The 15,000-nt window shown below is 43.7% G+C and overlaps 1 protein-coding gene across 2 annotated transcripts; it reads left to right on the top strand.

Annotated features, from left to right (window-relative positions):
• Positions 1-14,198, top strand: LOC115131682 (elongin-A-like). Of its 2 annotated transcripts, XM_029663592.2 has the most exons (12): positions 16-124; positions 1,156-1,212; positions 1,820-1,935; positions 2,055-2,581; positions 2,985-3,313; positions 3,520-3,631; positions 3,869-4,024; positions 4,433-4,530; positions 7,780-7,960; positions 10,311-10,440; positions 11,909-12,054; positions 13,389-14,198. In XM_029663592.2, exons 1-12 carry the CDS (start codon positions 53-55, stop codon positions 13,448-13,450), a joined length of 1,986 nt encoding a protein of 661 aa, XP_029519452.2. In that variant the 5' UTR covers positions 16-52; the 3' UTR covers positions 13,451-14,198. The 2 variants fall into 2 exon arrangements, with proteins under 2 accessions (XP_064876582.1, XP_029519452.2); XM_065020510.1 differs by lacking the exons at positions 10,311-10,440; positions 11,909-12,054; positions 13,389-14,198 and adding an exon at positions 9,898-10,073 and having other exon boundaries at positions 1-124.
• The last annotated feature ends 802 nt before the right edge of the window (positions 14,199-15,000 follow it).

Raw genomic sequence — 15,000 nt, 5'->3', positions numbered from 1 at the left:
CATTTCTGCTGTAATGAAGCAGCTTCCGGGTCACAGGACACCAGCACTAAACATGGCGGAGGAGCTGTTGGAAGTGGTGGAGAGACTTCAGTCTCGGCTCTCCGAAAACCTAGAGCCTCGCAAGGTAATAGTCGTAAGGCCCAGAATGAAATGGCAAGGCTGTAGCGGATGGCTTCGGCTCGCTAGAATGTTTTCAAATATTATCGCGTGGCAGGTAGTTCCGCGAATGTCGCTAGCGACTGATTTTTCTAAGATCACGATGCGTAACTTTAGCCAACTAACTGTGTTTCTTAACCATAGTTCATGTTAAGTTTAACCGAGTCCCCGAGCTACCTGCCAAGTCCGCAAAACTGTTATTTATGCGTTGGAGCCAACGGACATTGCCACTTTCAAATGCTAATAATGTAGCCATCTAGCTAGTGTTCAAAAAACGACACCGATTGTATAAGCTCCACGATCGAGTGACAGCAACATCAGCACGGGCCTTGTTGGTAGATTGTTGCACTTCACTCATGGACCAGTCCAAATTTGAAGGGCAACAACAATACATTTGGGTTGTGCTGCGTTATTGTGATGTCGGCAGTTTCTTGATTGTGTCTCATTGAACAACGCAATCCCTGCACACACTGCCGTGTCGGGGTGGATTTTTATCAGCTGATCGACTTTAGTAAACACAACCCCCTCTCCGGATATGCGTAACTAGCCTACCTCACAACCCCCATAGGCCACGACAACGGACACATCTTGATGAGCCATGACAGTGCGCAATTCGGGCACATTTAGTCAATTTCTTACTAAAATACAACCTCAAAGTACGACACAGTTTGTCATATATAGCCTACAAAGTCAACTACCAGTAGGCCTACACTTTTACACAGATAACGCTAGCGTACGCTTTCACACAGTATACCCATGTCATCAATGCTGTGATTTTGTCAATATTGTTATGTCGCTATGTTTTCATTCATTCAATGCTCTGCAGCCTTGAATTCACCTGACCATTACCTTTAACCAGCTATGTCCTCCCTTTTGGCATACCTGAATTTTGTGCACTTTGCAGACTGTTCTGTTTTTCTCCGAATCAGGCTAGTTAGGTCAATCATTACCAAGGATGTAGTGAGCACAGTGTAAATCTTCTGTATTTGCACTATTTAGCTCCTGAAGAACCTCAAAAGGCTGGGGGAGCTGCCTATGACTGTGGATATCCTTGTGGTAAGATTTTGAAATAATGCATGGTCCTGTGTGGCTGTTGGTAGAGCATGGTGCTTGCAACGCCAGATAGTGGGTTCTAATTTGTATTTTTTAATTTTTATAAATCAGTGCACGCTCACTACTGTAAGTTGCTCTGGATAAGAGCCGTCTGCTAAATGACAAATGTAAAAATGCTCATGTCACGATTTTGATAGTATCTCTTTCTTTAGTCTCAAAGCCCCACATTGATTGCACTGCGCCCTAGTTCCTCAGTCACTGCAAAGTGTTCTTTAGAAGAGGAAGCCAAATACAGTCTTCGGTTATGCAACCGGATGATGTGGCCCTGTGTAGCCAGTTTCCCTATAGGAGTTGATGTGCTTTTTAATATTGTCAAGCAACCTTCAGAGCATGCTCACTTCCTTTTACCATGGGCAATAATGCTAATGTGGCCCATTTTATGTGCAATACTAAGAGTGCTGGCCTGCTCACTTAACCATTAGAGCTCCTGAATCTATACAAACCACCCATGTTTCTCTTAATGACACTAGTGTCAAAACATAATGTTCTGATGAGGAGGACACCCTACTACTATCTGTGTCCCGCTTATATTTTGTTCTCTCCGGTGCAGGAAACTGGAGTAGGAAAAACTGTGAATTCGTTCCGGAAACATGATCTTGCTGGAGATCTTGCGAAGAGCCTTGTGGCCAAGTGGAAGAAACTGGTTCCCACCCAGTCTGCTGAAAGGTACATTATTACTGAGGGGATTTCTTCTGATTCTTCGTCTTCATTTTCTTCATCATCGAGCGTATTTTCATCTGGATTCTACTGAAGTGTAGCTTTAATGTTTTTCTTCTTCCTCACAGACCCGGCAACGCGAAGGATGTACGGACACACGTGCACCCTCGCAGCTCCGAGGGAAAGGACGGGAGGCGCGAACGTGTCCCGGAACTATCCCCGGAGGAGCCGCCTCCTCATGTAGAGGAGGATGACGAAGAGGAGGAGGAAAGAGGCTACCGCACAAACTACTCACCCTCCCCCCCTCAGCACCACTACAGTCCCCCACAGGTTGGCCACGGTGGCCAACGAGTGGGGTACCAGTCGGAGGGCTACGAGAGCCCCACGGAGGAAGAGCCAGAGCCCGCGCCCAGCCCCCCCCGCAAAGAGGTCCGACACGCCAAACCGCAAAAAGAGCCTGGGAGGGAGCATCACGGTTCCCACGGCGACCGGGGCGAGGAGAGACGGCAACGTCACGCCCAGGCGAGCAGCCGTGGTGGCGAAGAGAAGAAGAGCGGCGTGGGGAAGGAACCGCAGCACAGTGGCAAGGCCTCCAAGCACAGTCGGCACTCCACGCAGCACGAGAGCAAGAAGGACAAGAGAGGGGGAAGTGAAGGTGAGTGTGCTGCCGAGTGTGTTTGCTGAGAGAAGTTCGCTGTGACTCCTGTGTCATTGTGACATTTACAGAGAGGCTGGTTCTCAAATGACATCCTATTCCATAGATGCCTCTTTCAATCTTTGAGTCAGTATTGGTCTGTTAATAGATGGTTTTCCAATTGTGTATTATATTTATACATGTGGGATAATAAGAACTTTACTGTATTGTGGATATGGTGACCCATGGTGTTTTTCATCAGAACTCTGTAACAGTACTGCTATGGGTGATTAAAATAGGCGATGATAGTAGTGATTGTTAGCATCTCCCCATTAATTTGACCCTTAAAGATGTGGGTTGTCTCACACATCTACCCCCCCCCCAATAAAAATATACATCCTTCCCTGTTCTCCTTACTCTTTAGGGAAGTCACGTGAGCCTAGGGACTCTCCTATATTAGCCCAGACACCTGAGGAGCAGGCAGAAGAGGCATTTGATACCCCCACCGTGTCGTTTGAATCCTTCCTCACATATGACGCCCCTACGCCCACTAAGAAGAAGAAGAAGCCCAGCAGCAGCAGTCGGCCCTCCTCCCACCACCACACACCTCGTCCTCCTGTCCAGCCTTCGCCTGCTGCCCCTTCCTCCTCCAAGGAGTCCAAGCCCAGCAAGGCAAACGGGAACCGCAGCAAGAGGGCTGATCCAGCCCAGACCCCAACGGCAACGACCCCGGTGCCTGAGAAACGCAGGAGGGTAAGAACAGACTTTCACTGAACTTTTCCTCACTCGATCATGCGTATGTTCAATTGGAGAATGTTATATTTTGCTGCAAAAAAAATTTGGGTGCTGGACAGTAAGTCCTTCCGATCATGTATGTTTTTATTAACCAGTTGCCCTGACCCTGATTTTCCCATAAATGTTCTCAGCTTCTTGACTGAACTCTTCCTCTTTTACCCCAGGTGGTCGAGGTTGTGTCCACACTGCCTGATATCCCTCTGCCGGCCATCCAGCCTTACTACAGACCTCTGCCTTCCATTGATCTCACACCATTGTCCCCTCAGCGGCGCAAAGGTACTCAACATTTTTTTTGGGTTCCTCCTTCACACTGTGTGTGTACTTCCCATTATCCATAGATTCATTCTGTGTTATGATAGCGTGGATATTGGTAGTAGAATTATATGTGTTGGTCTGGACATAATTTGGGTAAATGTGTATTAAGATAGAGTATGTATTACTCTCTAGGCCTAAACCAGTTAGTTCTGATTGTCAGCAATTTGTCATGCTTAACTTTTCACCTCTTTCTGGCAGGTCCTGTGTCAAATGACGCCGAGGAGGACACCGGCTTCACTGGGAGACGCTTTAACTCTAAAATGACTGTCTACTCGGGTTCAAAGACGTCTTATCTGCCCAAGATGATGAGTCTGTACGAGCAGTGCATCAGGGTGCTACAAAACAACATTGACTGTGAGTGTTGTCTCCTAGTGACACTGTGAATGCCATGTAATCAGAATGCTTAAGTTTTATTTCAGTGTCTTATCACATTATGTACATGTTAATGTCCTACACCTAACATCTCCCAGAAGGCAAAGACAATTTACCTGATTTATAATGGTCTATTGTTCAAACACCAACTTAATTGTGTTGTTTCTTATGGCTGCTGGCCAACTTATCCACTCTCAAAATCAATAAAACCAGAACGTCACGTGTTGCTCTTAGTTAACATTACAGTCCCACAAAACATTGACTGTTAGTGTCTAAATCCAGGAAATGTGTTCCTGACAATTTTCAAATCACACTATCATTGTTTATCTTAGGTGCTTGACACCCTGCCGATTGTGTCATTGTATAATGAGATACTGTATGTTTGTCCAGCAATTGATGAGGTGGGAGGCGTGCCTTTTGAGATACTGGAACCAGTACTAGAGCGATGCACCCCAGAACAGCTTTACCGCATTGAGCAGTGCAATCAGGTAACAGACACAGTGAAAGTATGAATGCACAACCCCTCAGCCGGTATGAAATGGTCAGTTGAAGTTAAAAGTTCATTAAAACTAATTTCTTGTTAACAAAAGAGTTTTGGCATCTACTTTGTGCATGACAAGTAATGTCCCATCAATTGATTAGACAGATTTTCACTCACAATTCCAGTGGGTCAGAAGTTTACATAGAAAAGTATATTATTTTCAATAACGGCCTTGTTCAGTTACTAGTCCAACGCTCTAGGGCGGCAGGTAGCCTAGTGGCTAAAGTTGACTGTGCCTTTAAACAAGTTGGAAAAATCCTGCAATTGCTTCTTTAAAAGCTAATTGACATAATTTGAGGGATACCTGGGGGTGCTTTGCTACAGGAGGGACTGGTACACTTCATGAGGTAGGAAAATTGTGGATATATTGAAGCAACATCAGTCAGGAAGTTAAAGCTTGGTTGCAAATGGGTCTTCCAAAGTTGTGGCAAAATGGCTTAAGGACAACAAAGTCAAGGTATTGGAGTGGCCATCAAAGCAAATGACCTAATCCTATAGAACATTTGTGGGCAGAACTGAAAAAGCATGACAAACCTGACACACCAGCTCTGTCATGAGGAATGGACCAAGATTCACCCAACTTATTGTGGGAAGCTTGTGGAAGGCTACGCTACCAAATACTAATTGAGGGTATGTAAACTTCTAACCCACTGGGAATGTGATGAAAGAACTTAAAGCTGAAATAAAATAACTATTGTTCTGACATTTCATTCTTTAAAAAAAAAAAAATTGGTGATCCTAACTGACCTGAGACAGGGAATTTTTACTAGGATTAAATGTATTTGTCTAAGAAAAAGCAGGAAGCACCAGTGACTCAGTCAATAAAACAGTGTACATGCCATGGATTACAGGCATCATGAGCTAAAGGGTAGAGCTGCCACTTTCAAGGAGCGGGAATATAACCCGGAAGCTTTTAAGAAATCCCGCTATGCCCTCTGATGAACCTTCAAACAGGCAAAGCGTCAATACAGGCCTAAGATTGAATCGTACTACACCGGCTCTGACGGATGTGGCAGGGCTTGCAAACCATTAGACTACAAAGAGTAGCACAGCGACGCGAGCCTACCAGACGAGCTAAACTAATTCTATGCTTGATTCGAGGCAAATAACACAAACATGCAGGAGACCATCTGTTCCGGATGACAGCTGATCACTCTCCGCAGCCGATGTGAGTGAGACCTTTAAACAGGTCAACATTCACAAGGCCCTCGGGCCAGACAGATTACCAAGATGTGTACATGCGCTGACCAACTGGCAAGTGTCTTCACTGATATTTTCAACCTGTCCGAGTCTAATACCAACAAGTTTAAAGCAGACCACCATAGTCCCTGTGCCCAAGAACACTGCGGTAACCTACCTAAATGATTACCGACCTGTAGCGCAATGACATAAGTCCCCCGGATGTGCCACACATTGAGATGGAATGCAACATCAAATGTGTCCGGGGCACGACCAAAAGAGGAGCGACCCCTAGGTACATCTGGGTCACCTTCCCAGAGCAAACTCTCCCCTGAGTTTTCCTTCCCTAACCAGCTCTAGCTGCTCTTGTTACAGCTTGATTTTTAGCACGCTCCAAAACCTTTTTAAATTCCAATTCATTTTCATATTTGACACAATCATGCTCTAGCTGTAACAGAAGCAGGTTTCTGCTGTTCAAAAAGGACACTACTAGGACTAACAGATGGCGTGGCCATTGACGTTACAGGGAGACAGAGTCGTCAGCAGAGGCTGCCCCAGTGGTAACTTCAAGAATACCACTCCATCAGATTAACCTAATAGAATTTTAGACGTTTATCACCAATTTCAACCTTGTAGTGTCCAGCAACCTTCAGCTGTTCTTTAGTACATAATTCTAACAGTTCCTCTGATGAAAAGCGAATTAACTCATCTACATAAGACACCATAGTCACAAAAAAATACAAATAATCTCATTCTTCCCCTCTGCTGAACACACCAGACCACACAGAGAAATGACAATCATACTGGGCATCACGGAAGAGATGCGATATGGAGCTTCCCCAAAACTTACAGTAACTCAACCCTAATCTTCATGTGGATTTGCAGTGGGTAGTAAAGCACTGTAGCCCACTGGCAAGGAAATAAGCCACGCTGGCAGAGTCCCAAGCCACAGATGTGCCCCCGAGACAACTGCTCAGTCCAGACACAACACAATAAGCATGCCCAACGTATTCCAAAGTGAAACATGTCGCTAAGCCTAGCAGAGTTAAAGGCTATAGCTCTGGGTAGCTAGTGTCACTACCCTCCCAAATCTCCCACTGGAGGTACACAGACGATTGTACTCACCTCAGACCGATTAACCAACAGCGAGTAGAACAAGTCTCCAGCCTTGGCAGGCGCCAGGAAACTAACCAATGTACTTTCTCCAACGCAGCACACAAACTATCCACCTCAGTAGCAAGTTTACCAAACAAACAAAGGCAATTAGTACTAGGCACCAAACATTACAACTCAAACAAGCTGTAACAAAAGATGCAAACAATGACCCTACAGTTTAACATTAATTCCACATTTTCTCCCAAACACAACACACATACTAGCAAGCCAAACGACACTAGTATTAGTCCTTCATAATACAATAGTGCTATACGTCAAAATGTCTAGGAACCAACCTTATGATCCCGGACGAGCCCCCACTTGTCACAAACGACTCAAAATGCGTAACAAAAAGGGAGACAACGTGGAGATAAGGAATAACAAAATATATTTATTAACAAAAGTAAACTAAATATAATTAACAATGGTGTGAGTGGTTACGTGCATCAATGTGATAATTATGGGTGTTGCCAACGCAAACAACCAAAATCTATGTCTGCATGGAGAGAGTCTCCTCAATGAATGGGGAACGAGGTGCATTTATGCTGGGACACACCCGAACCCAGGTGTGTCCCACTTCACTGACGACCCTCCCGGCTCCGCCCACTGACATCCTATTAAGGAAAACAAGAGCAAAGAGAGAGAATTCGGCAGACAGTGAGAGGGTCGTCACAATGGGGTATGGGTAGATGGGTGAGGGGAACAAATATATATTCAATCCATTTTGAATTTAGGCTCTAACACAACAAAATGTGGAATAATTCAAGGGATATGAATATTTTCTGAAGGCACTGTATTTCGTGTCAACACTCTTGTAAATTGTATTGTATTTTATCATTTTAACCCAAAATTTTCCTCTCAGTGTTTTATGGAGGACTCTGATGAGCTTTGGCAACGCCACTGCCAGCGTGACTTCAAGCGTGAGACGCCCCAGGAGTACGAATCATGGCGGGAGATGTACCTGCGGAAACACGACGAGCGGGAGGAGCGCCTGCGCAAGCTCACCCAAAACATCAGCTCGGCCCATGCCAACAAGCCCAAAGGTTTTCTATGTCCTATCTATGAACTGGATCCTACTATACAGTACTTATTACTAGGAGTTATTTCATCCATGAAAGTGTACTGAGGGTGTTTATTTTGAGTGAGCATATGTGTATATAGAGTACCAGTCAAAGGTTTGGACACACCTACTCATTCCAGGGTTTTTCTTTATTTGTACTATTTTCTACATCAAAACTATTAAATAACACATATGGAGTCATGTAGTAACCAAAAAAGTGTTAAACAAATCAAAATATATTTGAGATTTTTCAAAGTAGCCACCCTTTTCCTTCGACAGCTTTGTACACTTGGCATTCCCTCAACCAGCATCATGAGGTAGTCACATGGAATGCATTTCAATTAAGGTGTGCCTTGTTAAATTGTGGAATTTCTTTCCTTAATGTGTTTGAGCCTATCAGTAGGGGCGGAATACAGAAGATAGCCCTATTTGGTAAAAGATCAAGTCCATATTATGGCAAGAACAGCTCAAATAAGCAAAGAGAAACAACAGTCCATCATTACTTTAAGACATGAAGGTCAGTCAATCCAGAAAGTTTCTTCAGGTGCAGTCGCAAAAACCATCAAGCGCTATGATGAAACTGGCTTTCATGAGGACTGCCACAGGAAAGGAAGACCCAGAGTTACCTCTGCTACAGAGGATAAGTTCATTAGAGTTATCTGCCTCAGAAATTGTAGCCCAAATAAATGCTTGACAGAATTCAAGTAACAGACACATCAACATCAACTGTTCAGAGGAGATTGCGTTAATCAGGCTTTCATGGTCAAATTGCTGCAAAGAAACCACTACGAAAGGGCACCAATAATAAGAAGAGACTTGATTGGGCCAAGAAATACGAGCAATGGACATGAGACCGGTGGAAATCTGTCCTTTGGTCTGTGTCCTGATTTTGAGATTTTTTGTTCTAACCTCCGTGTCTTTGTGAGACGCAGAGTAGGTGAACGGATGTTATGTTTCACTATATTGGATCACTCCATTATATTGGTATCACTCTGCGGCGGAGGGATACATCCGAGGTGAGGATTTACAGATTTACTCCTGTGTACACCTGTATCACGGCTGGGGACCGCCCCTATAAATAGACCCCATGGCCGTGACACACGTTCTCTTTCATTTTCTCGGTGGATGTCCGTGTGGTTTGAGGTACAAACTTTCTGTGGTTTTCTCCCAGTGCTCTATTGAGAGGAGTGCCCCTCATGATATCTGTGCTGCGGCCAGCTGGGCTTCCTCTTGCACCTTTGCTAGGTTCTATCGGGTAAATGTGGCACCTCCCTCTGCGGTTGGTTCAGCAGTCATGGGCGTCGCCTCCCCTTCCAGGGACTGTGCCGAGACCCCCCCTTCCACATTGACGGCCCCTGCATCTCGGTCCTGCGCTGAGATTTCACTGCTGGCTGGCCAGTTCTCTCTACCACCAGCTAAATCTGGTACGGGTATACTAATGTATTGGAGTGATCCAATAGAGTGAAACATAACGAAGGTTACGTGAGCTATATGGATCACTCCAATCCTCGACAGTGCTAGAGGTGCTTCAAAAATTATTTGGAGAACATGTGTCGCAGCCATGTGGTCTATATATAGGGGTGGACTCCAGCCGTGATACATGTGTACACGGGAGTAAATCTGTAAATCCTCACCTTGGATGTATCCCTCCGCCGCGGAGTAATACCAATAAATTGGAGTGGTCCATATAGCTCACATAACCGTGGTTACATACATAACCTTTGATCTCCACGTGTGGTTCCGTCCGTGAAGTATGGAGGAGGAGGTGTGATGGTGTGGAGATGTTTTGCTGGTAACACTGTCTGTGATTTATTTAGAATTCAAGGCACACTTAACCAGCATGGCTACGCCAGCATTCTACAGTGATACGCCAGTCCCACTAAGTGCAAACCAGATTGGATATAATTTGTTTTTCAACAGGACAATGACCCAACACTCCTCCAGGTTGTGTAAGGGCTATTTGACCAAGAAGGAGAGTGATTGAGTTCTGCATCAGATGACCTGTCCTCCACAATCACACGACCTCAACCCAATTGAGATGATTTGGGATGAGTTGGACCGCAGAGTGAAGGAAAAGCAGCCAACAAAAGTGCTCAGCATATGTGGGGACTCCTTCCAGACTGTTGGAAAAGGATTCCAGGTGAAGCGGGTTGAGAGAATGCCAAGAGTGTGAAAAGCTGTCAAAGGCAAAGGGTGGCTACTTTAAAGAATATAAAATATATTTTGATTTGTTGTTTGGTTACTACATGATTCCATATGTGTTATTTCATAGTTTTGATGTCTTCGATATTATTCTTTAACTGGTACTGTGTGTGTTTGTGTTTTCCTCGCAGGTCGACAGGTTAAAATGGCATTCGTGAACTCTGTCGCAAAACCTCCACGTGATGTCCGCCGGCGACAGGAGAAGTTTGGCACCACAAGCACCTCCACTGCCAGCTCCACCGCAGCTGCTGCTCCGATCAAGTATGTGGACACTAGTGTGTATACCACTATCAAACACTGCATAGTACTGCATGCACTTCCGTGTTTATTTTTGCCTACTTACATTTCCTTATCTGAAGATATGATTGGCTGAATGGTAACTTTGTATGCTAACATGTAATTCAGACTCAAACGTATTCTCAAAGGTTCACTATATCATATTTTCATCAACAAGTTGACCGTTATGATTTCCACCCCAATTTTTATCTTGTCTCATCTCTGCAACTCCCCAACTGGGTCGGGAGGTGAAGGTCGAGTCATGCGTCCTCAGAAACATGACCCACCAAACCATGCTTCTTAACACCCACCCGCTTAACCCGGAAGGCAGCTGCACCAATGTGTCGGAGGAAACACAGTTCAACTGACAACCGAGGTCAGCCTGTAGGCGCTCGGCCGGCCACAAGGAGTCGCTAGATCCCGATGAGCCAAGTAAAGCCCCCCCCGGCCACACCCTCCCCTAACGACGCTGGGCCAATTGTCTGCAGCCCTATGGGACTCCCGATCATGGCCGGTTGTGATACAGCCCGGGATTGAACCCGGGTCTGTAGTGACACCTCTGCACTGCAATGCAGTGCCTTAGACCGCTGTGCCACTCGGGAGGCCGACCGTTATGATTCTATGTGAATTGTTGCAACGTCATCATGGGAAGTTATAAAGGTTATCAAGTTCACACAGGGATTACGATTCCTTACATTTAAATAAAATGCTGAAACTCCCCCTGACATTTTCTGGCTGTTCTGAACTTGCAGGAGGACACACAGCTTCAGGGATGCCAGAGTAGCCAGAGGACCATATGTTAAACAGGAAAAGCAAGAGACTAAAGCGAAAGATTTCCCAGTGTTCAATCTGGTGTCAGGGTGAGGATGGAGAGGCTGAAAGAGAAGAGCACATACAAACATTCCAGAATTCCTTTAATCTCTCCACCACCATCAAACATTCTGATATGCTGGCACTTACATTTTCATATACACAGAAATGCTTGGCTGAATGCTAACTTAAGATAATATGCACTTCAGCATATTTGTATCCAAAATTTGATGGAAAATATGTCCTGTTTTGAAGAATGAATGAGTAGTCATAAGATATCATAAAGTTTCAACACACTGGAGGATGAAATGGAATAGAGGCAGACATTCTGACGTTTTCTGGCCGTTCCCGAACATGCAGGGAGACGGCAAGCTTCAGAGACATTGTGAAAGCTTGACAGGAAAAGAAAGCGAGGCAGTTATTCAATCTGACGACGGGTTGCGGATATAGCAGCTAGACTACATGAGTAAAGAAGAGCAAATAGAAACTTTCTTGAAATGCTGATTTTGAGAACTATTAAGTGGTGTAGATGGTGCTTATAATGCCCCCCAGGCTTGAAAACCTACTATTATGAAACTATACTGTTTTGTATATTCCTGTACACTGATTGGATCGTCCTTCCTGCGTTTTTTTTCTTCTTCAGAATAAGGCCAGCCATGTCTTATAGCTCTCACTTGGCTGAGCCCAGCCTCTCCTCCTCTCACGACAGTCCCCCTGAGACCTCTCGCTCCTCAGGCCCCAGCGGTGGGGGTTGCCCCAGCGCAAGAGACAACAAGCCACAGGTCAAAAGTGAGTATCATGTGTGTGAGAAAATGGGTGCAGAAATGTACGCTAACGTTCAAACGTTTGGGGTCACTTAGAAATGTCCTTGTTTTTGAAAGAAAAGCACAGTTTTTGTCCATTTTAAAATAACAACATTTATCAGAAATACAGTGTAGACATTTGTTAATGTTGTAGATGACTACTTCCTTCACAGAACAGCAAAAACTGTAGAAAGAGGAGTGGGAGGCCCTGGTGCACTACTGAGCAAGAGGACAAGTACATTAGAGTGTCTAGTTTGAGAAACAGACGCCTCACAAGTCCTCAACTGGCAGCTTCATTAAATAGTACTCGCAAAACACCCGTCTCAACAGTGAAGAGGTGACTCTGGGATGCTGGCCTTCTAGGCCAAGTCCTTCTGTCCAGTGTCTGTGTTATTTTGCTCATCTTAATCTTTTCTTTTTATTGGCCAGTCTGAGATAATGCTTTTTCTTTGCAACTCTGCCTAGAAGGCCAGCATCCCGGAGTCGCCTCTTCACTGTTACTGTTGAGACTGGTGTTTTGTGGGTGCTGTTTAATGAAGCTGCCAGTTGAGGACTTGTGAGCTGTCTGTTTCTCAAACTAGACAGACGAATGTACTTGTCCTCTTGCTCAGTGGTGCACCGGGGCCTCCCACTCCTATTTCTATTCTGGTTAGAGGCAGTTTGCGCTATTTTGTGAAGGGAGTAGTACACAGCGTTGTACGAGATCTTCAGTTTCTTGGCAATTTCTCACATGGAATAGCCTTAATTTCCCAGAACAAGAATAGACTGACGAGTTTCAGAAGAAAGTTATTTGTTTCTGGACATTTTGAGCCTGTAATCCAGCCCACAAATGATGCTTCAGATACTCAACTAGTCTAAAGAAGGTCAGTTTTATTGGTTCTTTAATCAGAACAACAGTTTTCAGCTATACTAACATAATTGCAAAATGGTTTTCTAATGATCAATTAGCCTTTTAAAATTATAAATTTGGATTAGCTAACACAACGTGCCATTGGAACACAGGAGTGATGGTTGCTGATAATGGGCCTCTGTACGCTTATGTAGATATTCCATTAAAAACCTGCCGTTTCCAGCTACAGTAGTCATTTACAACATTAACAATGTCTACACTGTATTTCTGATCAATTTGAAGTTATTTTAATGGACAAAAAATGTGCTTTTCTTTCAAAAACAATTGGACCCAACATTCATGTAAAAAATAAATAATATATATTTGTTTTTTTTTCTGTTTTAAAACATTTTGACTTTAATCTGTGTTGAGGACATGTCTGCGTGGCTAACTTTTCTGCTGTTACAATGTCACGTCTGTTTGTCTTGCAGAAATCGCCCCCATGATGGCTAAAACTATCAAAGCTTTCAAGAACAGATTCTCCCGCCGATAGAGTTGGAGAGAGGTGAATGTATGGAGTTATTGAGAGGAAGAGAGATTGTAGGAGCTAAGTGAGCTAAGCTCTTTTTTTTTAAAAAAATTCAATGAATTATGGAAGATCTACAAACCCCGACCAGACATGTGTACACACACAGACACACACACAGATTTATTCCATTATTTTAGCATTTCTTAAATACACACACAATTATGTCCTATTTTTTAACTGTTCCCAGTTTGACCCTGGCAAACACACACTTGTACACACAGACAAAATAACATTTCAAAGGTGAAACTAGTCATTTGTTACAAGTTCATACAAGCAGTATCACACTACAGAGGGACTCTGACAGACAGAACTATTCTTTATTATGGTACTCATAAGTTAAGACATCAAACTACATCGTGCTGTTACAGTCAGTCATGTTTTTTTAAATACAATTGAGTAGACATCCTTTTACTCCAGTGTATTCCCACTTTCTTTTCCTACTGTGTTCAGTGTTGAACCACATGTGCATCCCTACTTTTATCTGGTTCACTGTGATGAGTGAGGAATGAAGTGACTGCGGGAAGAGGAAAACACAAAAAGGGAGAGAGTAAAGAGCAAGTGATAGGACCCTGCAGCTTCACTCGTATGTATTTATTTTAAACTCTGGGACCCCTGAACCCAGACCCAAATGGAAGTGGATGAAATAGTAATTTTAATAGATTTTAATAAATGTTATATGGACATTTTTAATAAAATTGACTTTTTGCCCTCATATGTTAATTGCCTATTTTCTTCAGTCTGTGTTGATGTTGAAAAACACAGCTCAAATCTAGCAATGGAACCAAGCAATAGTGCACTGAATAAATTGCTGTAATAGGGTATATTCTGTATGCCCCACACTGAGAACAGAGAATGTCATTGTTCAGCTTTATATTGTAACACAGTAATAATGACTACTGAAAGAAATGTGCAATGGATGTTGGGTGCAAAACAAATGGCAGTAGCTTTCCACTAGACACTGATCTAAGCTCAGTTATTGATTTTACATGTGTGTGTGTGCTTGGGTTGCCACTACTTTGTATACCCACAAAGTCATAAACCCTGCCCATTTTTAAAATGTATCTTAAAATTTAGATTTTAAACCGAACTTTAACCACACTGCCAACCTTATGCCCAACCCTGACCTTAAATCAAGACCAAAAAGCTAATTTCTGTAACCAATTTTGATTTTGTGGCTGTGCAATCTGACTGCATAAAACAATTATGTATACAAACCCTGGTTTGCAGATGCTGTGTATTGGCTATTGTATTGGCTTTGAAGCCACGCGAGTAGGAGCAGTTCTCCACAGGAATGAATGGAATTCTACGGTGTTTCAATAAAATGTTTTGTTGTAGTGGGGACGGTAACAGTGATCTCTAAAAGTTATACTTGAAAGAATTTTATATATTTTTTTATGTTTACTCACCTAGTATAATTTAAAGTATGCATTAAGGCACGTGTCAAACTCCATGGAGGGCCAAGTGTCTGCGGATTTTCGCTTCTTCCTTGTACTTGATTGAGGGGAGTAGGAACT

The sequence above is a fragment of the Oncorhynchus nerka genome, linkage group LG7 (assembly GCF_034236695.1).
Source record: "Oncorhynchus nerka isolate Pitt River linkage group LG7, Oner_Uvic_2.0, whole genome shotgun sequence".
NCBI lineage: Eukaryota > Metazoa > Chordata > Actinopteri > Salmoniformes > Salmonidae > Oncorhynchus > Oncorhynchus nerka.
The sequence above is the reverse complement of the archived record's forward strand: the minus strand, read 5'-3'. Positions and strand labels throughout refer to the sequence as shown.

Excerpts from the sequence above, each read along its gene's own strand:
- LOC115131682 (XM_029663592.2), top strand. The coding sequence starts at position 53 with ATGGCGGAGGAGCTGTTGGAAGTGGTGGAGAGACTTCAGTCTCGGCTC. Across the intron at positions 1,213-1,819 it reads TGACTGTGGATATCCTTGTG|GAAACTGGAGTAGGAAAAAC; the intron begins GTAAGATTTTGA and ends TCTCCGGTGCAG. Across the intron at positions 1,936-2,054 it reads CCCACCCAGTCTGCTGAAAG|ACCCGGCAACGCGAAGGATG; the intron begins GTACATTATTAC and ends TCTTCCTCACAG.